Raw genomic sequence first — 27,634 nt, 5'->3', positions numbered from 1 at the left:
CAACAGTCTGCTAATTTGTGTCTCTACACTCTGATCCTCCTGCCTTCCATTCCCTCCACAGCCAGAGTCATCGAGCAAGGGTCGGCACACCAGGGTGCACGGGACAAACCCGTCTGATCTGGTAAGACTTGGAAGCTAAGAATGCTTTCTTACATTTTTAAACAGTTAAAAAAAACATCAAAAGAACATTTTGTGACATGTGAAAGTTACATGAAATTCAAATTTCAGTGTCCATAAATAAAGTTTTATTGGAACACAGCCACACTCACTTCTTTACATATCAACTATGGCTGCTTTAAGGCTACAAGAACAAAGTTAGACAGAGACCACATGGCCCTCAGGGCCTAAATTATTTACTATCTGATCCTTGATGGAAATGTCAACCTCTGTTCTCATAAATTTGATGTCACTGTCCTATTGAAAATCCTTCCTTAGCTCCCAATTCAACTGCCTTTATGATCAAGTTGAGGGCTTGACAGGAACTGGATATTCTGGACCCTATTTAATTCTTCAGTCTTGAATTTTCACCACTCCCTCACTTCCCTCTACCAGGTGTGGCGTTCCTTGATCATACCACACACTGTCTTGCTTTCAGGTTTTAATACGTGGGCCATTCCTCTGCTCAGAGAACTTCCCCTCATGTCACTTAACTTCTACCTAAGACTCAAGTGTCATTTCCAAAGTGTGTTTCCAAAGTGCTACAACCCTGGATTGTAACTTTATGTTCCCCTACCTGTATATTCCACTAGAATATAAACCCTGGGAGGGCCAGTGACTATGTCTCTATTTTTCCCCACCAAACCCCAATGCCTAGAGTAATACCTGGCACAAAGATGTTTAGCAAAAACACAATAAATGTTTAAATGAAGAAACGTTTCAACATATTGAATGGATATCTTGTTTTATATACTCCTTAATCCTTTTGTTTATATATTGTAATTAATTACCCTATATCTAAACAAAAAGAAATTGTTTTAAGTGAGAGACTTGTATTATGGGAAATGTTTCTGTCAGATCCAAAGGAGTATTATCTAAGTGAGAAATCCACTAGAAAGTAACGGTATCAGAGCACATTAACTTACTTTCACCTGATATCTATATAAACAAAGTCCATTCAATAATCTGTATATAGGTCTTGACAAATTCTCCATCTTTAGACCTTCTGTAATTCTGTACATTCTCCACACTTAATCATTAAGTCAGCAAGTCAAATATTAAGCTCCAAAGTACAATAGGTACATTCGTTATTTTGCCCAACTCTAATATCTACCATTTTATGTTGCCATAAAATATATTTTACATGGCCTTGGAATATGTATTTTATACATATATAATGAGTGTGTAGGTGCTAGAGGTTGACAAATATAGATTTGAAAGTCAGCTCTGCCATATGTGATTGAACAAGTTAGTTAACTTCTTAACCCTTGGTATCTTCAACTTTAAAATGGGAACAAATAATAGAAGCTAACTCATAGACTGTTGTAACAATTAAATGAGATATTACAAATAAAATACTTAGCATTTAGCATACGGGTTGGCAAACAATAATACCCAAGAAGTATGAGCTATTAAATTAACATTAATACTATCATTTTACACGTCTTCTTTAATAATTATAATACTGGAGGCTTATGCCTTAACTTTCACTTCCTTCTGCCAATGAAATAGCTCAACATCTGATAGACCTTTCTCTTTAGGAAAGAAAGAAAAAAGGTGTTGATACAGTAAACACAGAAAATAAACATTTTGAACTCTGTACCTTTTTTTAGGAATGTTTCCCCCAGAAGAAATTTTATCAGATGCTTTGTGAGAATACATCTTCTCCAAGTTAGGCTGCTTTTAAACATATAAAGGTTCATTACAAAAACTTAGAAGTTTCAAAAACTTTCAAATACAAAAAAAAATAAGATACAAAAATCTCACGATGACAATTTTTCCTCTGATTAACCAAGTCATCAAATAAAAGTCAGCACCTGAAAATAGCTCTTGGATTATCAACTTCTAGGATTCTAAAGGCAGTTAGAAATGAAATGTCCTATATCTCCCAAATCTATAGAGAATATACGATCAAAACAATCATTCGAGGCACAGCAGAGGCCAAAGTTATAAAATGATTCAGTTAAATTCTGCATACTTTAATAAAACAGAAACACTTAACCAAAAAATTTAATTCAGCACATTTTCCTATTACTCCAGTGTTCCAATTAGCTGAAGTCTGCCTGTGGGTCTTTAATCTGTAATCGTTATCTAAGATCCAAAAACAAAGCAAGAAAGTATGTGTGCATGTATGTGAATGTGTGTATAACTTTCACGAGAACATTTAGGAATCATGCTTATTTTTTCTATCAATTATAAGTATCATAACACGTAAAAAAAAATTCCAGGCCAAATGAGTTATAAAATAGGCTTAAAGAAATTTAAAATGTTACTTTCTCAAATATTTTTAACAGTCCTATTAGCCCCAGAAATCACATACTGCATATTTTATTCTGTTCACATCACTACTCTTTCCAAAGTTTGCTTTGTTACATACGGCATTTCATTCAATAAAGAAGGAAATCAATATGAACCACCTCTTTAACAAACCAACCTTCTTCTCTGTGGTTAATTCAGTTGATACTTGATTAGAGGAACGCTGTTCAATGCCAGGTGGTACAGTTTTAGAACTGAAAAATAATAAAATAAAATTATCTCAAATGTTAAAATATAATTATCTAATTAACTACTATCGTAATGCATCCACCCTCAGACAGACAGATGAGATTCTATTACTGTGTAAGAACTGAGATTTTTTTATTTTTTATTTTTATTTATTTTAATTTTTAAAAAGATTTTATTATTTATTTGTCAGAGAGCGAGAAAGAGAGAACACGAGCGAGGGGAGTGGCAGGCAGAGGGAGAAGCTGAGCAAGGAGCCTGATGCGGAACTTGATCCTAGGACCCTGGGATCATGACCTGAGCTGAAGGCAGACGCTTCACTGACTGAGCCACCCAGGCGTCCCAAAACTGAGATTTTTTTTTAAATTAATTTTTTTTTAGGGGTGCCTGGGTGGCGCAGTCGTTAAGCATCTGCCTTCAGCTCAGGGCGTGATCCCAGCGTTCTGGGATCGAGCCCCACATCAGGCTCCTCCGCTAAGAGCCTGCTTCTTCCTCTCCCACTCCCCCTGCTTGTGTCCCCTCTCTCGCTGGCTGTCTCTCTCTGTCAAATAAATAAATAAATAAATTTTAAAAAATTAATTTTTTTTTAGAACTAGCTCTGGAAAGTGCTTTTTAAGCTCTTTAAAGTTTAAGTGTAAAGCTCTTTAGAGTTTTTCAAGTTTAAAAGAAAAATTGATAATCTAATGCACAATATAGGGATTACCGTTGACAACACTATATTATAAACTTCAACGCTGCGGAGAGACTAGATTGTTCTCAACACAGAAATGATAATTATGTGGGGCGCCTGGGTGGCACAGTGGTTAAGCGTCTGCCTTCGGCTCAGGGCGTGATCCCGGCGTTATGGGATTGAGCCCCACATCAGGCTCCTCTGCTATAAGCCTGCTTCTTCCTCTCCCACTCCCCCTGCTTGTGTTCCCTCTCTCGCTGGCTGTCTCTATCTCTGTCGAATAAATAAATAAAATCTTAAAAAAAAAAAAGAAATGATAATTATGTGACATGATAGAGGTATTAGCTAAGCCACTGTAGTAATCATATTACAATATATAAATCTATCACACCAACACGTTGTACACTTCAAATTTACACAATGTTATATGTCAATTATATCTCAATCTTTTAAAAAAGGAAAAGAACCCATAAATGATCAATAACATGTAAAGATACGAAAAAGAAGGCAACAAGTGTTTTCCCTTCCCACCTTCTACACATAAGAAGGAAATATGATATATAGATTCTTCTACATTGATCTCAGTGCTGCTTCTTTAATCAATGGGAAAGTAGCTTTCTAAATACTATACTCAACTACATCCTATCAATCAAGAAAATGTTGTATGATTTATCTTTCACCCACTAACTCCCATCTTCAAACTAGCTAAAAGAGGTATGCAAAGCAATCTTTACTCATCTTATCTTTGCGGTGCCTATGAACTGGTATAATTCGACATTTCAACAACAAAAAAACAGAAGTTAAAAAAAACTGAAAAATGAACCTTGGCAGAAGAAACACCCTCGGACACAATTCATCATTAGCTTGAAGGATAAGTTTCTTAGGAAACTCTGTACTGGCTTCATGAAGCCAACGTCTGCCCTATTGAACACAAGAAGAATCTTTTAATACATAGTGAGAAAAATTAAATCAAACAGGTAGACTTCTACATTGTTTACCTTTTCTGTAAGAGTACAAATTCTTACAAATCTGCGTTTCCCAGGAACTTCTACCAAGAATCCCTCGGTCATGAGTTGATGGGACAAAGCCTTCCACCAACTCTCTGTTTGATCCTTGCCACTGCCAAATAAACTGTGTTTGCGATACTGATCTGCAAGACGCTGGGAATTCTGAAATTAGGAAGAAAATCAGTATCTAAAAATCCTTTTTTTTTAGTTAAACAGGATAAGTAAAATAGAACTGTCTGTTCATTTTTTGGATTTAACACTAAATTTCAGCTTTAAATACCTACAAAATTTTATGCCCATCCTGCTTGTTCTGAGTACTTAAGTCATAAATAAATATATAATCAAAATAGTGTTCCTTTCCTGTGTGAAATAATGGCAGGTAATTTCACATATAATTCACATGCATTTTCCAATGCATAGGGTTGGGTATCTTTGGCTAGGCTATTTAGACCTTTTATTAACATACATTACTGTCTGACAATAGTAATCATAAGCTGCAGCTCAAGATAAGAAGCATGGGTGTTAAAAGGCAGTGTGACCTAATAGCTATTATCAGTGAGTGCACTGCAACAACTCAGTCCTCACTGCGTGGCTGCGTTCACTGTGCTTTTGTTCACAAGGTACTGCAAAGTTTACTTAATCATTTCTGATTGAGCTGCTTTACTGAGATATTCCAGGAAAAGCAAGTGTAGGCTACAAAGTTACTGTTTTTGAGATTCTCTTTTTTTCCTAAGTGAAAAGAGGATTCCAGTGGGAGACTCTGCAAAGACCATCACATTCTGGCAATGTTGGGGAAGCTAGTCTGTCACGTGCAACTCTCTTGTCCTCTAATAGAGAGGACTCCACCCACCTTCACTCTCTGTAAAGTACTTTTCCATTCACTGTGCCCTCTTACTACCTCCTTCACTTATCTTACACATTTGTACATACACTACATATATATATCCCACATATCCTTATACATAAATATACACATACACATTGTAGTTAGTACAGCAAGACCACCTGGATTCAAGCCATAGCTCTGGTACTTACTACCTTTGTGACTTTGGGCAAGTTAACTTACCTGGGCTTCTATTTCATCAGCTGCTATACAAGTATTAACAATAGCTTCTATCCCTTGGGGATGTTGCAAAGATTGAATAACCAAGACAGTGCCTGGCTCAGTAAATTAACTTTCTTTTTATTAGTTAACAGCTGATCCTTTAACTCAACCTGAAATCCCTAATCTAAAAGAAAAACCATTACAGGGGCGCCTGGGTGGCTCAGGTGGTTAAGTGCCGGCTCTTGATTTCAGCTCAGGTCATGATCTCAGGGTCAAGAGATTGAGCCTTGGCGCTGGGTATGGAGACTGCTTAAGATTCTTTCTCCCTCTCCCTTTACCCCTCCCTCCCACATAAACAAGTGCCGACTCTTGATTTCAGCTCAGGTCATGATCTCGGGGTCATGAGACTGAGCCCTGGCGCTGGATATGGAGCCTGCTTAAGATTCTTTCTCCCTCTCCCTTTACTCCTCCCTCCCACATAAACATGTGCATGTGTGCACTTTCTCTGTAAAATAAATAAATCTTTAAAAAAAAAAATAGAAGAAAAAATAAAAGAAAAACCACTACTTAGTATCTTAGTCCGATTACCCTGTAACACTGTAGTGGTACTCTACATCTACGAGGGTTTATCCTTACAGTAGGAGATTCTATTGCTTGCAAACTAGTAACACCAAAGGTATTAAATTGCCCAACTAGTACTTATTAGCAATCTCAACACTAAAATTATTCTTCTAGCCTTTCCTTTCATAAGAAAAAAAACAACAAAAACACAAAACCTGAAGTGAATGAACACAATCGCTAGTATGAAGCAATGAGATTTTTTTCTAATCACCAGGGAGTAACTGTCCTTCCCCTCATGATCAATAATTGCAAATACTCTATACTGTGTGAATAAATTTACAGTCTTATTTCCATGGCAATCATCATGCCCAGAAAGCTGCTATAGAGAATATAGGGATTTGGGCATTGATTTTAAGGCAGGCACATTCTACAGATACATCCCTCACCAATCGCATTCATTCAAGTATCTCCAGATCATTCAATCTAAAAATAAAAATGTAAAACTGCATGTGAACAGCATAGTGAATAGAAAGGGCACTAGACCAGTAGTCAGGAAAGCTGCTTGCTCATCCTGATTCTGGCACAAAGTAATATGTCCTAGGGAGGTCCTCTAACTTTCAGGGATTCAGTATCAACCACTGTAAAATAAAGTGATAGAGATAAATAGTCTTTTTGCTCTAGGAGTCTATACTTCTATGGGACACACTCAAAAAGGGAAATTATCTCATTCTTTTCTTTTAAAAAATCAGGTATGGACTCTGGGAAACAAACTGAGGGCTTCGGTGTGGTGGGGAATGGGATAGGCTGGTGATGGGTATTAAGGAGGGCACGTATTGCATGGTGCACTGGGTGTTATACGCAAGTAATGAATAATGGAACTTTACATCAAAAACTAGGGATGTACTGTATGGTGACTAACATAATCTAATAAAAAATTATTATTATTAAAAATAAATAAATAAATAATGTTAATAGCCAAAAAAAAAAAAAAGGTACATGTGTATCTTGGAAAAAAATAAAATTTAAAAAATTTAAAAAATTTAAAAAATAAAAATCAGGTTGGGAAAATAAAATGCACCAAACTGGCATATCAAGGAATATGGAAGCCGACTAACTGATGGCTAAGTATCAGAATAAAGAGAGCAGACTGGCTAGAACCCACAACCCAAAGTATCACTTTCTGATAAAAGCAAAATCTCTGAACCTCTGATAGAGAAAACAAACAAACCTGCCACTTGTCTGAAGTAACTTCTTTAAAAATGACAATTGTTTTGTGTGGTAATGCTTTCAGCTAGGAATGCCACAGTCCCTTTCACCTTTCTTCCCTCATTCCATCTCTGAGTGCCAAAATCTACTATATCTCCCACAGAAAAGAAAGCTCCAGTGGTACTGACAGAATCACAGAGACTTCTCTAATTTCCCGGCTATTAACAAGCGCTCTCTCCAGAACTTGTATCTGTTCATAATTTTCCCAAGTAACACCTTCCATACTAGAGGATGAGTTTCATCTAATTCAGGCTTTGGATGCCCCCAAAACACAGTGCTTTACACACCCACAAAAAGATGTTTAATAACAAGTGGAAAAAAACAGGTATAAGCTCTAACTCTCAAGTCTTCAATCTCTATGTTCTTAAAGTGTGAAACAAGCCCATAGTTTGTTTACATTTTAACATTTTTTCTTTTGCCTCTTTCCCAATTCCTACAAGCCAAAGAAGCTCAGAGCTGCTACTTTAGGGCTTAATAAAGTCAGTTCCAGTGTTTTTATTCTAAGTGCAAAATAAAATCAAAAGATTAAAAAAAAATTATCTCTAGGAATATATTTCAATCAGACAGAATAACTTATCCAGAAAATTAAATGGATAACCGTCTCCTGTTACTTTGAAAATTATAAAGGGTGATTAAAACCACCAATAGTTTTCTAGTGGCTGCCTACAGTCAAAGCATCTTTTATCAAAAGTATTACCTAATTCTGGAGCCACGACAAGGTTTAGCACTTTGATAATATGATCAGGAATGAGGTTTCACTTAATGTCCTCGTTATGCAAATTAAATACTGTGTTTCTGTTTCCTAATCTATAAAACGATAATTGCATACCTTACCACTTATTCATACAGGGTATTTAACAATATTTATATGGTCAGCTATTTAGACAGCTAAAACAAAGTTTCTTAGGCAACATTTCCACTATTTAATTTCTATCTAATTTCTATCTAAACCTGTGCTAATTTAAAAAGAAAATTTTACTCTATTCACAAATACCTGGATGGGCCGCATAACTGTTTATACTATTTAGAAAAATCTTGTGTATGAAAGGAGAATCACACACTGTTTAAATTATATTTGTTATATATATGTACAAATATTATCTCTTTAAAACGCTAAGAGTTTTCAGTCTAATATATTTATCATCTTACAGATCAAAATTATCTACAATCTATCAATTTCCCCTAAATTAGTTAAGGTGGACGATTTACTAAATTCCTAAAGGAATCACAATTATAATCTTTAAAACAATATCCCAAAAGATACCAAGATCACTGAAATGGAAGGGGAAAAAAATTACCTTATTTTTCTTGTAGTTAATGTCTACAAATTTTTGTTAAGTGGTACTTTTTGAAAAGTTTTACACCTTTATCTAGCAAGGGTAGTATAAAATTTCACAAAGAATAAACTTCTTAATTTGATTCTCTCCCAGAAGAGACTGTCAGTATAGGCGGTCTGACTTGGTTTTCAAATAATAGGTGAAATCCGATCCCTCTTGTGGCCAGTTCAAGTTTGTGTAGGAGCCCACTTACACTTATTTGTTGATACTGGATACTGCAGGCTTATACCAAATTAAAACAAGGATAATTTCTATAAATTACACATTCAACTGGGATAACACAGGTTTTGAAGATGACAGAGACAGAAGAAACTTTCATAGATCTCAATTAAACTTTATCTCTTGCAACTTAATTCTTTAATAAAAAAAATACTAGCAAAAGCAAAAAAAAAAATAGTAGCACTCATTGCAGCTAAAACCAAGTTCCTTAACTTGGACCACTACTTAACTAATTAATTAATAGTGGCAACACTATTAAATTTCTAATCAAACTGGTGATTTAAAAACAAAATTATAGTGGGGCTGTGGGAAAAAAAAAATAAAAACACACAAAATTTTAAACTCCATTCAGAATCTAAAAACATTACTACCTGAAAAGTTAACATGTTTTCAATATTTCATTAAAACTATTTCACAACTAACTTAACATTCTTTCTAAACAAGACAAAAACTCAGAAAAATATTTACATGAAGCATTCGAGTATTTAACAAATAAATGCTTACCTAAATTATTTTTTTAATTCTACAAAGTGAGAATATTAATCTCTACTTTTAAGTATATTTTAAATAGTAAAGCTGAACATCAACTTGAAATAGGAAAAAAGCAGTACATGTGATAACACGCAGGTTTTGTCAAAAGTAATGAATGCAGTGCTTAATTGGAACTTAATACGGCTCTCTGACTTTCCAATAGCTCATCTAAAGCCAAAGCTGCAATCCTAAGACAACAAACTTCTGAAGAAAAGGTTAACAGGAGTGCAAGAAGAACTATGAAGGTGATTCAAAGGTATACTTACAGATCCTTGGAGAAATAAAATCGGAAGCCCAATTCCAAACTTTTCTCCTAAGATTTTCACAGCAGATAGTAGCTGGAATGCTTGTGGACCAAAATCCTGTGATGTATCATCTAAGTCATCAATGGAAGAGCAATGATCCAATCTAAGTAATAATAATGATAGAAAGCTTAGCTAAGACATGTACCTTTAGAAATAAAAAGATTCGGTGTAATAATTAGCCAAGTTAAAAAAAAATCTCAAATAATCCAACTGCTTCATAAGCTAACAAATAAAGCTCATTACAGCCAAGACCATGTGAAGTATGTAAAACATGAAATATATGCCATGATATATCTTTGTATGTTATGTTGATGGTTCTTAACCCTAATTTCACGGGAGGTACCTAGGACCATAAACAGAAGAGTAGGGAGGTTCAAGCAAGCACAATGAAGAAGTATAACTCGAAAAGCTCCACTCAACTGATTATATAAATACTGGACTTTTGGGTCAGGTTGTGATGGGAGAAAAAGACTGTTGTAAGAAAAAAAAGTTAATAACTTAAAAACCAAATCTCCTAAGCAATAAATACTTAGCTTAAACTCTGATGACTGTAAAATATGACACAAAGATAAACTGCACCTCATTCAAGTCCACTTGGAAGTTACATTCCTAAGCCATCCTTCAGGTAGATTTGGAATTATCATTAATACAAATGAGAATTCTTTAAAGCTGGTTGAGAACAAAAGGACTCCTTAGAGAAAATCAGCTAATACAGTTCAACTACCTAATTCAATTGCTTTCTTTGTAACAATAGCTTTGAAGTAACAATAAGAATATAGACAACATTCCAGATAAAATAATACGTTTGAGGGGGAAAGACTACATTTAGGTTTATCATTCTAACTTCTTTAGTAGGATACTTTGCTCATTAATTTTCTTTTCTAGTATGAATATTTAAAGCTATCAGATTCTCACAAAATACCACCTCTGCTCTATCTTCCAAGTTTTAATGTATAATGTTGTAATCATCACTAAAGTTCTAAAAATGTTTTAATTTAATGAATCAATGTTTTTAATTTAATGAATGAGAATTTTCTTTATCTTATTTCATTGTAATTCAATTGCATTCTGATCAGAAAAAGTGGTATGTTTAATACCCATACATTGAAAACTTTTGAGACAACACTACAGTCTAGTATAAGGGCCAGAAAACTTTTTTATAAAGGGCCAGATAGTAAACAGTTTAGGTTTTGTGGGCCATACTGTCTCTGTGTCACAGCTACTGGGCATTCAACTCTGCAAAAACAGCCACAGACAATATATAAACAAAAGGGTATGCTGTGTTCCAAGAAAACTTCATCCACAAAAACCAGCAGCAAAGTGGATTTGGTCTACAAGCCATAGTTTGCCAATCCCTGCTCTAACACAGAGTCAAATTAGTCAAATTTTTAATCAATGTCCATGTATGTTTGAGAAGTTTAGTCTCTAATTTAGTGCTTCCCAGCCAGTGTGCTGCAAATGGATTGTAGGGGTGTTGTAATAGCTGATCACAGTTCTGGACAGAACCCGGGCTGGAGTAGTATATGGCCTAATGTGTTATATAGGTATTATTAGCTTTGTGGATCATGAAGTGAAAATGCTTGAGACACATTGTTCTAAATGCTTAGTACAGGGTTCTAAATAGCAAGTGTGTGATAAATCAAACTTGTTACTATGTTGACCAAATTTTCTACAGCTTACTCAGTTTTGGATAGATTAACCTACCAATACCCAAAAAATTATATCAAACTCTTCCACTTTAATGGTGGATTTGTTGATTTCTTCCAGCTGTTCTGTCAGTTTGTGCTTTATATATTTGTAGGGTTTGGGGTTTTTTTTCAAGGTGCATAGAATAATTCTATCCTCTTGGTGAAGCAAATTTTTGTCACCACAGAGATCATCTTTATCCCTAATCATTATTTTTTTGTCTGTTAGTAACACAGCTACCACGCCTAGATATATATGGCTAACTCAACTAGTTATAGTTATACCATTTGTTTTTATTTTTTCAGTTAATATCCAGTTAAATTGACTGTATATCTGTGCATATGTAAAGTTATACGAATTTATGCACATCTATTGATTCATATGCATAGATTCCTCTAACCACCACAATCAGCCACCATCACAATCAGGACACACAACAACTCCATCACAGTAAACAGTCCCTTGCGCTCATACCCTTTGTAATCATACCCTCCACCTCCCTCTAACCTCTGGCAACCACTGACCTTTTCTTCATCCCTATAATAAATAGTCTTACTTTTGAGAGAATATCATATAAATGGGATCATACTATAAAACTGGTATTACTTCTTCTTTTAAATATTTGGTAAAATTTGCCATTTAAACCATTTGGGCTGGGGAATTTTATTTCCAGAGGTTTTTAACAGATCTAATTTCTTTAACAGTCATAAAATTATCCGGGTTATCTACTTCATTGTGGGTGAATTTTGTTAGTTTGAGGTTATCAAGAAATTGGGTCTGTTTCCTCTAAATTATTGAATATATGTGCACTGAGTTATTCAGTGTTTCCTTATGATCCTTTTAATGTCTGTTGGGCCTGGAGTGAAATTCCTTTCATTCCTGGTATTGGTAATCTCTGTCTCTTCTTTTCTTTTTCTTGTTAGAAGCTTCTATCAATTTTATTGGCTTTTTCAAAGAGTGAGCTTTTGAGTTCTTTGGTTTTTTCTTTTGTTTTTCTGTTTTCTATTTCATTTATGCTCTTATCTTTATTATTTCCTTCCTTCTGCTTCCTTTTAGTTTACTTTGCTCTTATTTGCTTCCTAAGGTGGAGGTTTAATTACAGCTTTGAAACTTTTCTTCTATTGTAAGTATTTAATGCTCTAAATTTCCCTCTCAGTATTGCTTTAGCTGCATCCCATACATTTTATATTTTCATTTCATTCGGTTCAAAATATTTTCTGGTTGACCTTGAGACCTCCTCTTTGACTCATGGGTTACTGAGTAGTGTGCTATTTAATCTTCGAGCATTTGGAGACTTTCCTAATACCTGTTACTGGTTTCTAGTTTAATGTCATTAGAGTCAGAAAACACACTCCATATGAACAGAATTCTTCTAAGTGTATTAAGGTTTGTTTTATGACCCAGAACGTAATCTACATTTGTGAACATTCCACCAGCACCTGGGAAGAATGTTTATTCCACTGTTGTTGGGTGGAGTGTCCTATAAAAGTTAATTAGATCCAGTTTGTTGACAGTCCTGTTCATTTCTATCTTCTTACTGATTTTCTGTCTACTAGTTCTATTAATTACTGAGAGAAGATGTTGAAATCACCAACTGTAATTATGGATTTCTGTATTTCTCCTTTTAATTCTGTCAGTTCTTTTGTTAAGTTTATACACATTTAGGATTATGTGTTCTTGGACATGATGGTTAACTTGATGTGTCAACTTGGTTAGGCTATGGCGCCCAGCTGTTTGGTCAAACACTAATCTAGATGCTGTTATAAATATTTTATAGATGGGACTGACACTTCCAATCAGTTGACTTTAAGTAAAAGAGACTACCTGAGTCTCATCCAATCAAATAAAGGCCTTAAAGAGCGAAGACTAAGATTTGCTGCACAACAAGGTATTGTGACTACAGACTATTAACACAGAAATTCTGACTTTCCAGCCTGCCAGCTTGCCCTACAAAAAATTCCTTCTGCCAATCCCCACAACTGCCATTGGCCAATTCCTTAAAATCAATCTGTGTGTGTGTGTGTGTGTGTGTGTGTGTGTATGTGTGTGTCTGGAGAACTATGATTCATTGGTAAACTGACCCTTTTATCATCATGTAATGTCTTTCCTTATCCCTGGTATTATTCTTTCTCCAGTGTCTCCACTGTCTGATATTAAAATAACTCCAGCTTTCTTTTGATTAGTGTTTTCATTGTTATACAGTTGTTATCCTTTTATTTTTAATCTACCTATATAATTATACTTGTGGATTTCTTATGGACAGCATATAGTTGGGTCATTTTTTAAAGTTTATTTATTTTTAAATAATCTCTTCACCCAACATGGGCTGAAATTCATGACCCCAAGATCAAGAGTTGCATATTCCTCTAACTGAGCCAGCCAGGCGCTGTTAGTTGGGTCATATTTTTAAACCAATTCTAACAATGTCTGCCCTTAAATGGTGATTATGGACCATTTACACTTAATATAATTATTGATAAATTTAGATTTAGGTCCACCATTTTATTGGTTTATCTATCTGTAAAGCAAAACAATATTGTTTGCTTTGTCTTCTATTTAAATAAATTCATTATCTTTTTTAAAACTGTAATACATATCATTCAACAAAAACTCAATTAAAAATTATTTGAGGGGCAAGTGGGTAGCTCAGTCAGTGGAACATCTGACTCTTGATCTCAGGTCTTGATCCCAGGGTCGTGAGTTCAAGCCACAGGTTGGTAATGGAGCCTACTTTAAAAAAAAATCATTTGAAAAGGAAGAGAAACAAAGACTTTTAGAATCTCCATCTAGAAGAAAAAATCTTTACCTGGACCTGCAATTATCACAGCATTTTTCAGTTCCCATAATACCCACAGCATTTTTCAGTTCCCATAATGCCTTTCGTAGTTGTTTGTCTTCAAAATGAGACAGGATGAGTCTACCCAAGAGAAAATTCAAAATTAAATAAAAGAACAAAACCATATATGTTAAAATCATTGCTGAAAATAATGAGATGAAATCATCACTAATTGATTCACCTGGGATCTCATTATCTGGCTTCAGTTTACTGAGGCACAAAGAAAGCTGCCTTAAAAATTCAGCACATATGTAACACCAACAAAATAATTGTTTCTAAAAACTTCTAATTGTTTTGCAAAACTTTTTCTTAAAAGAGCACCATTCATAAATCTGCTATTAATTAATATAAAACAAATAATACATACTTTCGCCTACACCTTCTGGAATGAAGATATTCTTCCATCTTTGCCATCATCTTTAATTTGTATAATCGAAACTTTTCATTGGGAATCTCACTAAGGAGGTGCCTGTCAATTATAAATATCACAGGAATATATAAAATTGCATTAGCAATTTTGTTACTTTTACATTTATTACTGCTTACTTTTCATAACTTAAAGCCCCTATACCTCTATCAAGATAAAAAAAATTTTTTTTCTATAATCCCAGAAAGTTATGTGTCCCTTTCCGGTCAATGCCCGCACAAGACACAAGCATTTTTCTGACTTTTATGAAAACTACTTTTGAAAGAATTCTATACCTATGTCCAAGCATCAATTTTTTAGCTGCCTTTAAAAAATTATTATAAACCCTAAAGTTTTTCATTTTGATTTATATGCTACAAGCTTTTTGGCAATCTTTCCACTATATATGAATTTTTACATTTTCCCAATAAAAGGTTATTGTTTATTTTATTTTATCTGAGAAACTAAAAACATACTGAAAGAGGCTCATAACCCAAATTCTTGCTTTATTTGTTTGTTTAGCTCACCTCCTTCTCCTCTGAAAGAACAAAGAAAACAAACGCCTACACTCTAAGTACTATAGCCTCCCTTATATTTGGTTCAGATGACCTACATTTAACTAATCTTCTCATTATCAGTAACAAATCTGAAAAATTAAAATTACAAGTCTCTTAAAAACAAATTTAATAAATATTTATTCTACTTTGGGGACTATTAAAATAAAGTACAATATTCCACATAATAAAAATAAGTTGAAAAAGGAGAAAAATTCTAAAAGCAACCCAAAAATAAAAATCAGATACGACCAGTTGGAAGATTTATTAAATTGAAATTAACTTGCAAATTATTCCCTTTAAAAAAAGTTTACAGTAACTTCTGGGTTTGACTGTTCAAAATAATAGCAAATGCAGACATTGAGACACTGCCAGTGGTATAGCTTCTGCAATAAGAAATATAAAATTATATATTTACACTGATAACTGGACAAGTTTCCTCTCTCAATCATAGCAATCTAGCAGAAGATACACTCTAAAAATTTTATGAATTACTCTAATCTTTTCACTGAGAACCAGCAACTCCATTTATTCTCGAACTTTGTTTTTTCCAATAGAAGAGATCTGTCCCAAGGATGACACAGATCTGTCCTAAATCCTCGCTGAATTCTTTTTTATCATGATTAACCCTATAGGTTTATTTCCCTTAGGACGGATGCAAAGAACAACCTGTCTATACTAAAGATTCAAGTATGGGTTTTCTGGCACCATTACTTGATTACTAAGCACTATTTCTTCCTGTGAAATCTTAATGAGATAACCATTTAAAGTATCTTTTGAGAGCCAGATAAACAGCAACTACATCTATTGATGAACTTGCAAAGTCACAGTATAAAACTCAGGCTGTTAAGTGTTCGGCACCTTTAGTATAAACTTATAAATAAATCAGAATTGGTAGGAATCAACATACATTTGATACAATCTCAAATTTAATAGTATCAGATAGAGCTGCGCTCTATCCCAATTATTTTAGTTTATAAAAAGCTTTCTATAGACGACAGTCAAAAGAAAAACAATAATTGTTCTGTTTAAGGCGATGGTTTTATTGACTCTGTTAAGAAACAAAAGCTACCACTGTTCTAAAAAGGAAGAGCTTAAAATTTATACCAAACATTTTTACCTAATTAATCCCTATTCTTTCAGATCTCAACTCATCCTTTCAGATCTCAACTTACTTCTTGAAGGAAGACTTATCTGAACTTTTTAGCTTGGTAAATACACATCCTATTATATACTGACTACTCGATGCAACTTTCCTTCATAGTACTTAACACAGCTGTAATTTTACACAGATTTGCATGATCCCTTTTAAAAATTCTTTTGATTATTGAAATTGTCAAACACAAGTAGAGAACAGTAAAATGAATCCTATGTATCTACAGTTTTGTGATTCTGTTAAGATCTGCCATTTCCATTATACTCCAAGCTCTCCGAAAGCAGGTACCATATCTGTTTTTATTTATCATTATCATTATCTCCAGCATAGAGCATAATGCTTAAAACATAATGGGCACTCAGAACAAAACACTGCTGAATGATGAATAAAAATAAAAGCTGTATTGGATAGCCACTCTCATCATTTTAATAATGAGTTAATATGTCCATTCAAGCTCAATTTATTCAGCTACATGGATGTGCATTTTGAAAATACATCATCTTAACAGCCCCATCAGTTACCATATATAAGTTTTTTTCCTGAGATTTTATCCCCTTATGGATGAGGGAATCAGTTGCTAAACACTGCCTTTCCAATATAAATATAAATATTCCAATATAAATCTCATAGAACTCAAGTACCAATAAAAGACTTGCTTCATGTTTAAGTAGAATGACCTTCCTACATTTAAACACTGAACTTAATTTTTTTCATGGCAGTCAATCAGTACAGAGAAAGGGTACAGTGCAACATGATTACACACAGTCAAGAAGAGCTTGCACGTTTTCATAGAACTAACAAAGGAAACAAATGGTAAAGAAAGTCAAATAGGGATTGGTAAAAGTCACTTGGAATAAGCACCATTGCAGCAGGGGAAGAAAGAAACAATAACGAAATAAACGCTATCTGAAGAAAACTATGGCTGAAGACATATCAAAACTTGAGAGGACCTGGGAGAAAAAAAACAGTTTGTCCACGCACAATACTAGGAAAGCACCCATAGGATCCATGTTCCATTCCCAGTATAGTTCTGATTTAGTTAATTCTTCACACTAAATGAGGTATAGCTGAAATTAGGTCATCTCCTCTGGGTGATAACACTTACCACAAAGGTTCTTAGATGTCCTCTGTTTTGTTTTGGTTTTAAATGCACTTATACACATTACTTGAAATTTTGCATGCTGCTTCAAATACTTTCAAAGTTTATATAGAAAGAAAGAAATCTGCGAGGGTGAAAGCAATAAATGTTTTTACCTATTTAAGTTAATGTCTGCTGGAGCCCAGAGTACATGACAAGAACTCTGAAGTCCATCACGGCCAGCTCTCCCGATCTCCTGGTAATATGATTCCATTTCCTTAGGAGCACCATAATGAATGACTTTGCGAATGTCAGCTTTATTAATCCCCATTCCAAAAGCTATGGTAGCTACGACACACTGAGAATAAATAACAATATAATTTGACAAATACGTAGGAGAACCAAAACCTTACACCTTTGCCTTTTGGTAAGAGTAATTAATTAGCTCATTAACTACAGTCCCTGGCATGAAACTGAGTTTAATATAATTTCAACCAGGGGCGCCTGGGTGGCACAGCGGTTAAGCGTCTGCCTTCGGCTCAGGGCGTGATCCCGGCGATCTGGGATCGAGCCCCACATCAGGCTCTTCTGCTATGAGCCTGCTTCTTCCTCTCCCACTTCCCCTGCTTGTGTTCCCTCTCTCGCTGGCTGTCTCTATCTCTGTCAAATAAATAAAAAAAAATCTTTAAAAAAAAAAAAATTTCAACCAATCACTTACAGATCAAAAGATTATCTGCCCAATTTACAAATTAGGGATTGGTAACCCTAAAATAGGATTTCTATTTCCTCTCTATAAAAAGTAGCAACTAAAGTGATCTCTCTGAACAGCTATGAGTACAAGACACAAAGTAGGCTCTTAAAATACTTACTTAAAGAGACTTTGTGTTATTATGAAGTTTCAAGAGTCCTTAACCTGATTGCCCAGTATCTTAACATTTTCTAGCATTATTCAAAGATGGAAGGCAGCTGCTCATTAAAGATGGTAAAATGAAACATGAATTTATCCCTGTATCTTTAAAAGGATATCTCATATCTATGTGCATACTAAAATGAGATTTACATGATTGGGGGAAATTTTAGGGAAGAATAGTGATAAGAACATATAAAAAACTAAACAAAAAACTTAGAGTATTAACAATAAAAGATGTGCAATAATACACTACATAGCTTAGAGATAAAAAGCACTTATAGAGAAATAATTATGTAAATAGACAATATTTGAATATGTATATTGATCTAACCAAATTATGTTAATGTTGGGAGGAAAGGAGGTTAGAAATACATAAACGGAGCAAGCAGAAGGGCAGTAAGGGGTGTGAAAGGGAGCTAAACTTTCACTCCTTATGGTGGGAAGTCAATAGACAATGCCTAAATCTAATAAAAACTAAGTAGTAACAGTAAAAGCAAATCACTGCAAGATCTAGTGGTAAATACTAAAAGAATAAACTAAAAGAGATGAAAATAGGAAACAGAAGTGGGGAAGGCAGGAGGGGCTGATGTTCTCATGGTAAGTACTGTAGAATTAGCTTGTTCTTTAAACTATGTGTGTGCATGACCAATACAAATTAAAGTGCTATTAAAAAAATGTATTAAGATGGACCAAGAACAGAAGACAGACAGACAGAAGGCGGGGGGAGAGGAAGAAAGAAAGAAAAAGAAAAGGCTGAACAGATAAGTATAAGAAAAGTGAGAGGGAAAAAAAAAAATCGAAATAGAAATTTATTAAGAGAAAGCTTTGAGAGGTGCCTGGCTGGCTCAGTCAGTAGAGTATGTGACTCTTGATCTTGTGGTTGTGAGTTCAAGCCTGAAGTTGGGTACAGAGATTACTTAAAAATAAAATCTTAAAAAAAAAAAAAAGAAAAAGCTTTGAGTAAATAAAACTAGGCCATTTTGCTATATTTGAAGGTGAATAAGCAACATAATAATTTAAAGGTTTTTAAAAATGTATTTGATTCAATTTTCTTCCAGTTTTATTGGGATATAATTGACTATAATACTGTGCAAGTTTAAGATGCATAATGTGGTAATTTGATGTACGTATACACTGTGAAATGATTACCACAATAAACTTACTTACCACATCCATTACCTCCCATAGTTACCGTTTGCAAGAGTGTGTGCATGTTTGTGTGTGGTGAGAACTTTGAAGATCTAATTTTCAACATATGATACTGCTGGGTTTTTTTTTAAGATTTTATTTTTAAGTAATCTCTACACCCAACATGGGGCTCGAATCCACAACCCCAAGATCAAGAGTCGCATGCTCTCCTGACTGAGCCAACCAGTGCCCCTTTATGATGCTGTTTTTAGATGACATCACCCTATTCTACAGACATGATGTTCAAAATATCATTATAAACTCTCAGGTGAAAATAAAGTATTTTATGAAATAATTTATTCACAGCCTCATCCCAGAAAGAAAAGGATTCAAGACCTTAAAAAAGCAAATAAAATACAAAAGAACATGAAACTAAAAATCAGCACAAAAAGTAAGAATGAATGGTCACAGTCTAAAAATGCAAATCTACATCTGAATATGGTTAGATTTGGTTAAGAATAATATGAAAAAAAATTTTTCTAAAATTATAAAATAGAAAATACTAAGACTCTAAGCATTAGTCAATTTAAGACTTTAAGAGCTAGGGAGGTGAGCTGGGGAGGTGAGCTCTACTTTTAGGTCCACACAGAGGTATATATCAACTTCAGAAGACAGGAGAGTGAACATCTAGAATTCTGTACATGTATGCATTCAGTAGGCACTCAATAAATATGCAATGGCAAGTAATCAATTCCAAGAGCACCAGACTATTCTATATAGATAAGGAAATGTATTTTCATCATCTTGAGAAGGTATCTGAGAACTCTTGATGCAAATGCAAAAACTCTTGATACAACAGAATCCCTGATGTCGCTAGGGTGACAGCATCAATATTAATTTATTAATTTCATAATATGGACAAAAATTTTTGACATCTTGTCACAGAAAGGGAAAATATAATGGCACATACATACATATACCTTCCTAGATACGAGGTATAATTCGTGATCACTGTGAGGTTTTTAAAGCCATATTTCAAAGCATTAATGTTTCACTGACACTGAATGTGGGTAGCAAAACCAGATGCATCCAACAAAGTCACCCATCACAACATAACAGATAAAGTTTGCAATCTTTCCTATCTGTAGATGTTTCTACCTAAATGAGTAATTAATAATAAATCAAGATGAAAGAAATCATTGATTAATGCTCAAACATCAATTGTTAAGATTCAGTAAGCAACAGCTAATACATTTTATCTGATAATTTTCAAACTCCTGAGATAACAGAATAAAACTATAAACATTTAAGAATTTAGGTAACTAAGCCGTTGTGATAGCTGTTCTTATCTTTGGAAAGAAGAGGGAGAAAAAGAATAGATGCTCTCAGGAAAGTATGTGTTACAGCATGACAGTGCATAGTGAACTTTATAGACAGTGCATATGAACCATATTTGAGGTAGGTTGTTTGAACAACGTTGGTTTGAGGGTGGTTAACAACTACAGAGCTGGACAGAAAGGAAATGGAAGACCTAGTGAGCGGAAAATGCAAAGCAGAAGTTAAGTTCATCTCTTAACTTGAGAGGAGGGCTAGTCCATAGGCTTACAGTAACAGACTTTAGATAGGATGTTGACAGCGTGAAGCTGTTGATTTAAACCTTCCAATGTGGCTTGAATTTAAGTCTTCCTAAATATTCTGCATGACGCCCACTAAACTAGGATTCCAATCACTTCAGATTAGAATTATTAACATGATTCCAATCCCAACAGGAATCTCAGCTAGAGCACTTCACAGTGACTTCATTTGATACCCTTTCTTTCTTCAGTCTTTCTTCTTCAAATCAATCCTGCTTAGGGCTACTAATCTAATGTTTCTATAATACTAGGATCCTGCTCAAAAAAAAAGAGTAGTCTGTCATGATGGTTTTTAAACACTATTCTGCAGAGCTCTGAGGATTACAGGACACCCCCGGGGACTGTCTTGGGAGAAGGGAAGGCTCTTGGATCTTTCTCCCACATGTCATCTTCAACAAGAATTATTCTACTTTGATTTGTTTTACCTATTAGATCAAAATGAATTAAAAAATTAAATGAAAATTTAAATAAAAAATTCTAAGGATAAAGTAGTCTAGAAAAACTACAGGTACATCGCATCAATCCCAGCCTGCCTCTTTGTAAGTTTTAAGGCCCTCCTCTATAACCTGACCAACCAACCCACTCAACTTTTTTCTTGTGAGTCTCTAACAATTCCTGACTGCCTTTTCACCCATACCTTGTACCAAATCTACTCCACACTCCCTTCCTCTCCAACCATTCCAAACTATTCCCAATTTCCTGAACCCAGTATGCAGTCTCATACCACAGTGTCTTTGCACATGCTAGTCCCTTCTCCTTGAATTCCATAACCAATCCCTTTTCCCTCATCACCTACTGGCCTCACATACTTGACAAACTTCCACTTACTTGTTCAGACTCTACACTCAAATTGCTTCTTCCTGGAAGGACAATTACCATAACAGAACCCATCTTAACAGCTACTGTTCCTTCCTCTATGTACCTAAGCACTATGTGCAGTCTGCTATTTATACTCATCTGCAATAGCTTGTTCGTGTATTTGTCATCCATATTATACATTAATTCCCTTTTATTGGAGAAACTTCTTTATACTCAACACAAAGTAGTCGATAAAGATATGGCAAATAAATATTAGAGAAGTATCTGTTTCCATGGGGAAACAGTAACGATGATGGGTCTTCACACCTGAATTTCATCTCTCATGAAACTATGATGAACTTCTCTCCTTGATTTAACACCCAAGCCTGCATGGTATGTTCCACAGGCTAACTTCAGTTTCTGAAGTTCAGCTGTAACTTGTTCTGTCATTTTCCTGGAAGGACAATAGATGATAGTTGGACCTTCAAATTCCCAGGTGGAACTAAAAACAAACAAACAAAAACAAAAGAACAGAAGAACAAATATATAAATATATAGGCTTCAGTTTGAGTTTTCAAAACCAGTTTGAGTTTTATCTTATTTAATTTCCCCTTTCTTTTTAAAATTATAATTTAATTTTAATTTAATTTTTAAATTTCTAGTTAATTTTCCTTTTAGTAAAACATTAAAAAAAGAAAGCATATAGAAAACAATATATTTAGCTACATAAAAATGTGGAAAGTGAAATGTGGAAATAAATTACATTAAATCCCAAACACTTTGGACTCATCTTTTGTTCAAATTAAAGTTAAAACCAGAGACAAGTTTATTTATTTAAGCAAAAGCCTTGATAAAAACTTAACAAGCTACTGGAAATGCAATTTCCACACTTTTAGAAATGCAAAGCACTAGATGAAGAATTGTCTTCATCTACATTAGAAAGATAAGTGAATATTTACATAGGAGAATAGTCTTATTCTTTCTCATGATCAAGAAATTGAGTTTCTATGTATGTTTACTAAAAAAGCAGTAACTTTTTGTAATATTAAAGATCATTTTTAGAGTTCAAAGAAGTACTTACTAGTAATCTTGAGACTATTATAGAAAACATCTGTTTGAAAGTCTGTTTTAAAAACCAGTGCTTATTTATTAAAAATGCAAAGGATGGTTTCCATAGTACATTTATTTAATTCCTCAATATATTCATTTACATAAATACATTTATGCTGACTTAAGCAATATTAAAAAATTTATTATTTTAGATTTCGGAAAAACTTTATTTTTTAATGCATATATTCTGATACAATTTCAACTTTAGGAATTTATTTTACAAATATACTTTCACATCTGCCAAAAGACATATACACAAATATTAACAAAAGAACTATAATAGTGAAAAATAAATGTTCATCATTATGTACATTCATACTGCAAAATACTAAGCAAACAATAAAAAATTACTGTATCTAAAACCTTTAAGAAGGACTATGGCAAAAGTCATTGAAAGCTTAAATAGAGGGGAAAAAATAGGCAGTTATTTGACTTCACAAATTTTACTGAATAATCCAATCAAAGCAATTTTTTTATAGTGACCAAATGGGCTTCTATAACAAAACGTCCCGGCAGGTAAAGAAGTGAGAAAAAATACAAAGTATCTTTAATACGCAAAACTATCATTTAATTTTTTAAAGATTTATTTATTTGAGAGAGAGAGAAAAAGAGAGAGAGCACGAGTGAGAGTAGGGGCAGAGCGAGAGAATCTCAAGCAGACTCCCTGCTGAGCCTGGAGGCTGACAGGGGGCTGGAACCTACAACCCATGAGGTCATGACTGGTGCGAAAACCAAGAGTCGGAGCTTAAACCAACTGAGCGACTCAGGTACCCCTCACAAAACCATCATCATTTTTAAAACATTTCTCAAAGAAGAAAAATTTGTTCACCAAAATGTGAATATTGTAATATTCTACATATTAAGGGCCCTAACTTTAAAAAATCACATTATGCAGGAAGATAGCAAAAATGCTTTTTCTTAATAATGATAAAAGTTTCAATTTATTGAAGCTACAAAAATCCTAAACGTGTATGTATCAATTAACAGAGCTTTAATATGCATGAAACAAAAATCGACAAAACTAAAGGGAGATTATAGGTCTATCTATAATAATCAGAGATTTTAACATATATCTTAGCAGAGATACTTTAAATCAAAGGAAAATATTGCCTAAAATATGGATATACTCTGTAACTACTTCTGTATAAAGTTAACAACAAAAACTAGAAGTGTGTATCTGCACGGTACAGTTAGAGAAATGAAGGCAATAAAGCTCAATGCAAAACATCAACAGTGATAAATGAGGACCAGAACCAAAGATCTAAGTACTCTTCAACTGACATGCATCTGTAGTGTTCAAATTGATACTAAGACTGCGTATCAATTTTTACATTTAAAAAATGTAGAAAATACACAAACATTTAAACTTAGCAGAAAAATCAAAGGAGTAAAAATCTCTATTACAAAATGATTCATTACTTCGCCAAGTGGTTTACTAAACCTTGTTATTTCCTCACAACAATTTCCTGAAGGGAAAGAAATCTATCTTCATCTAACCACTAAATTAGATGGGTGATAGAGGCTTGTCTATTCAATTTCAACGTATCATGAATATAGAAAACAAATAAGGTCAGAATTTAACAAACATGTTAGCTCAATGAATAGGAAAAAAATGGCAGAATTAAATAAAGGGAAGAAATAGAAATAAAAGGCAAGACTCTGAAGTCTTAATTACCCTCCATCTAATTATTGCTCATTAAGAGGAAAATTTCTATTTGCCTGAGATCTACAGGAAGCATTCTGACTCAGAGTGGCTGGCTGCTACCATAACTCCTGGAGGATTGAAAATGGGTGCAAAATCTTTGTTGCTTTGCTCTCAGAAAAACCATTGTCACTTAAATATAAAAATCTTGGATGGTCTTGGATGTTAGGCTAAGGAGTCTGGCTGTTAGTCCACAGGAAAGAGGGAGGCACCAGAGAGGAATTCCAAGACTCAGGGATGTGCTTTCGGATGATGAATCTGAAAATTGTGTCTCCATTGCAAGGAGGAGCACTGAGGAAGAGAGCAGTCTGTTAAGGGAGATGATAATAGTCTAGGCTAAGAGACCTCCACTAGTAGAATTAACACAAAAGACGGTGAGAAGAAAACACTCACAAAAGATAGCATAAAAGGACAATATAGTCAGAAAGATAAAATGTCACAATGTCTCTCACACACACACACACACACACACAAAGGTAAAGTTTCAAAAAGGAGAAGGTTATTAGGGGAAGGCTACAAGAGACTAAAAATGATATGGACAGAAAAGGATCAAAGATTAGGAGAGTACATAACGATGTCACTGTTAAAAGACTCTAGTATAGAATAAACAGCCTTCTTCAAGAGAATGTTTTCCTTCTAGAACACAAGGGAAGTGAAGTACAACGAGTACTCACTTCGGAGAGATCACCAGAGCAGCACGAATACTCAATATATCCATTACTTTCTTGTTTTGTTTTGTTTTTTAAGATTTTGTTTTTAAGTAATCTCTACACCCAATGAGGGGCTCAAACTCACAATCCCAAGATCAAGAGTCACATGCTCTACCGTCTGAGTCAGCCAGGCACCCGCATTCCTTTCTTTTTTTGATCTGGATATAGTACGATCACGCCAATAGCAAATCCGACATTTAAATTCATCCTAAAGGACCCCAAGAGTCCTTCAGTAAAATACTATTGATGTTATTTAAACTCTATTTGCCTAGACTTGTTTTGTGTTTGTGCTGGTAGGTCAAACATTATTTTCATGTATTCTGACTTAAAAACACATTTCATAACATGACAGTTATAAGTTTCTCACCAAGGAGACAGATCAGGGAAATGAGGCAAAGGAAAGCTTCTTAGCATACATATAACATGCCTCCAAACAAAAGAAACAGGTAAAAGTACTAGTGAGAGCTTCTTCTTCAGTAAAATGAAAATAATATGTAGCTTACTGAGCAGTTATAAGAATTACTAGATCACTTATATAAAGCACCGAGGATAGTCCTTGGCACATAACAAGGGCTCAAAAATGTTTATTATTAAAATGACTTCTAAAATTCCCTAATACTCAATTAGTCATATAATTAGTGAACTGAAGAGAATTCAGATAAAAGACTCAGTTTTTTCTGTTGTTTATTTGTCAATTACTAAAAGTGTAGGGGTGCCTGGCTGGCTCAGTAGGTAAAGCACACGACTCTTGATCTCAGGATTGTGAGTTCAAGCGCCACGTTGGGCGTAAAGCTAACTTTAAAAAAAAAAAAAAAAAGTGTATGTCCTGTTCAAGTAATAATGATATGAAGTACAAAAAATACCAGAACTAGTTTCTGCCTTCAGAATTAAGCAATTTTCTCAGTCGCTGTCTTGATTATATAACATTACACTTGACTTTAACCAAAGCTAAGTAGAATGTGAAATATGTTATATACGCATTAGAAAGAAATAGTAAGTAAAAAGTAAACAAACAAATAAATAAAACAAGTTTTTTAAAAAGAAGGAAACAGTTAACCAAAATTTATCAACCATGACATCCTTACCTTGTCTTTTGGACAAGAAATTGGACAAGATCCTGATGGATGTTTCCTGTTTTTCGCCCAACTTCTAAATATAAGTTTGGTCGATCAAAACTAGTACAGGTAATCTGAGGATTCTTCAGTTTTAAGCTGCGTACAATGTCTTCCCGGATTGAAGAACTTGCAGTAGCAGTGAGTGCAACAACTGGAACCTGAATGAAATGAAACTGATTTTCAAAAAAGGAGAGCGCGCACTAATTCCCAACATTTCTATTGCCTTCTTACAAACAGACTGGATGACAATTACAAGAGGAACAGTGTTAAAAATGCAACTTTAAAATTACTTTTTCAAAGAAGAAAACTTCCTACTTACCTGTTTCTCAGCCTTTGGAATACTTTTTTTTTTTTTTTTTTTTTTTTAAAGAGAAAGAGAAAGGGGCGCCTGGGTGGCACAGCGGTTAAGCATCTGCCTTCGGCTCAGGGCGTGATCCCGGCGTTCCGGGATCGAGCCCCACATCAGGCTCTTCCGCTATGAGCCTGCTTCTTCCTCTCCCACTCCCCCTGCCTGTGTTCCCTCTCTCACTGGCTGTCTCTCTCTGTCGAATAAATAAATAAAATATCTTTAAATAAAAAAATAATAAAGAGAAAGAGAAAGAGTGAACATGCCATTGGGGGTAGGGAGAGGGAGAGAGAACCTCAAGAAGCCTCCTCGCCCAGTGCAGATCCAAGGCAGGGCTCAATCTCATGACCCTAAGATCACGACCTGAGCCAAAATCAAGAGTCACATGCTTAACTGACTGAGCCACCCAAGCACCCCGGAATACATTTACTTTTTAAAAATCAGAAAGAGTTTAAATAAAACACTAAATCCATAAGATTTTTTTTAAAAGATTTTATTTATTTATCTGACAGAGAGGGAGAGCACAAGCAGGGGAGCAGCAGACAGAGGGAGAGGCAGGCTCCCTGCAGGGAGCCCAATGTGGGGCTCGATCCCAGAACCCTGGAATTATGACCTGAGCCGAAGGCAGATGCTTAACCGACTGAGCCACCCAGGTGCCCCTAAATCCATAAGATCTCTAAATACAATCTACCTACTTATTCACTATCTAACTCTCCACTTACTATTTTTTATTTTTAACATGTAACATATATTTAACATTTATTTTATAACATTTATAATAGTGCTGATATGAGGGATATGTTATGCCTTATTTTTTATTAATCTATAATTCACAAATTATAAACACTTTCATTCACTGAAAAAAA

The 27,634-nt window shown here is 34.5% G+C and overlaps 1 protein-coding gene across 7 annotated transcripts in view; it reads right to left on the bottom strand.

Annotated features, from left to right (window-relative positions):
• The window catches only part of WRN (WRN RecQ like helicase), a 141,515-nt gene that overhangs the window by 26,975 nt on the left and 86,906 nt on the right, over positions 1 to 27,634 (bottom strand). For 6 of the 7 annotated variants that reach the window (XM_026508385.4, XM_057303390.1, XM_057303389.1 and 3 more), the window contains 10 exons: positions 26,393 to 26,580; positions 22,113 to 22,287; positions 17,492 to 17,673; positions 14,489 to 14,590; positions 14,092 to 14,202; positions 9,561 to 9,702; positions 4,327 to 4,497; positions 4,152 to 4,249; positions 2,591 to 2,666; positions 1,760 to 1,836 (listed from right to left, as the gene is read on the bottom strand). In XM_026508385.4, coding sequence (XP_026364170.2) covers positions 1,760 to 1,836; positions 2,591 to 2,666; positions 4,152 to 4,249; positions 4,327 to 4,497; positions 9,561 to 9,702; positions 14,092 to 14,202; positions 14,489 to 14,590; positions 17,492 to 17,673; positions 22,113 to 22,287; positions 26,393 to 26,580 — 1,322 coding nt within the window. The remainder of the gene's footprint in view (positions 1 to 1,759; positions 1,837 to 2,590; positions 2,667 to 4,151; positions 4,250 to 4,326; positions 4,498 to 9,560; positions 9,703 to 14,091; positions 14,203 to 14,488; positions 14,591 to 17,491; positions 17,674 to 22,112; positions 22,288 to 26,392; positions 26,581 to 27,634) is intronic. The other variant, XM_026508387.4, reaches the window with a different exon arrangement.

This window comes from Ursus arctos, unplaced genomic scaffold (genome assembly GCF_023065955.2).
Source record: "Ursus arctos isolate Adak ecotype North America unplaced genomic scaffold, UrsArc2.0 scaffold_27, whole genome shotgun sequence".
Lineage (NCBI taxonomy): Eukaryota > Metazoa > Chordata > Mammalia > Carnivora > Ursidae > Ursus > Ursus arctos.
Note: the sequence above shows the minus strand (reverse complement) of the source record. Positions and strands in the feature narration are given on the sequence as shown.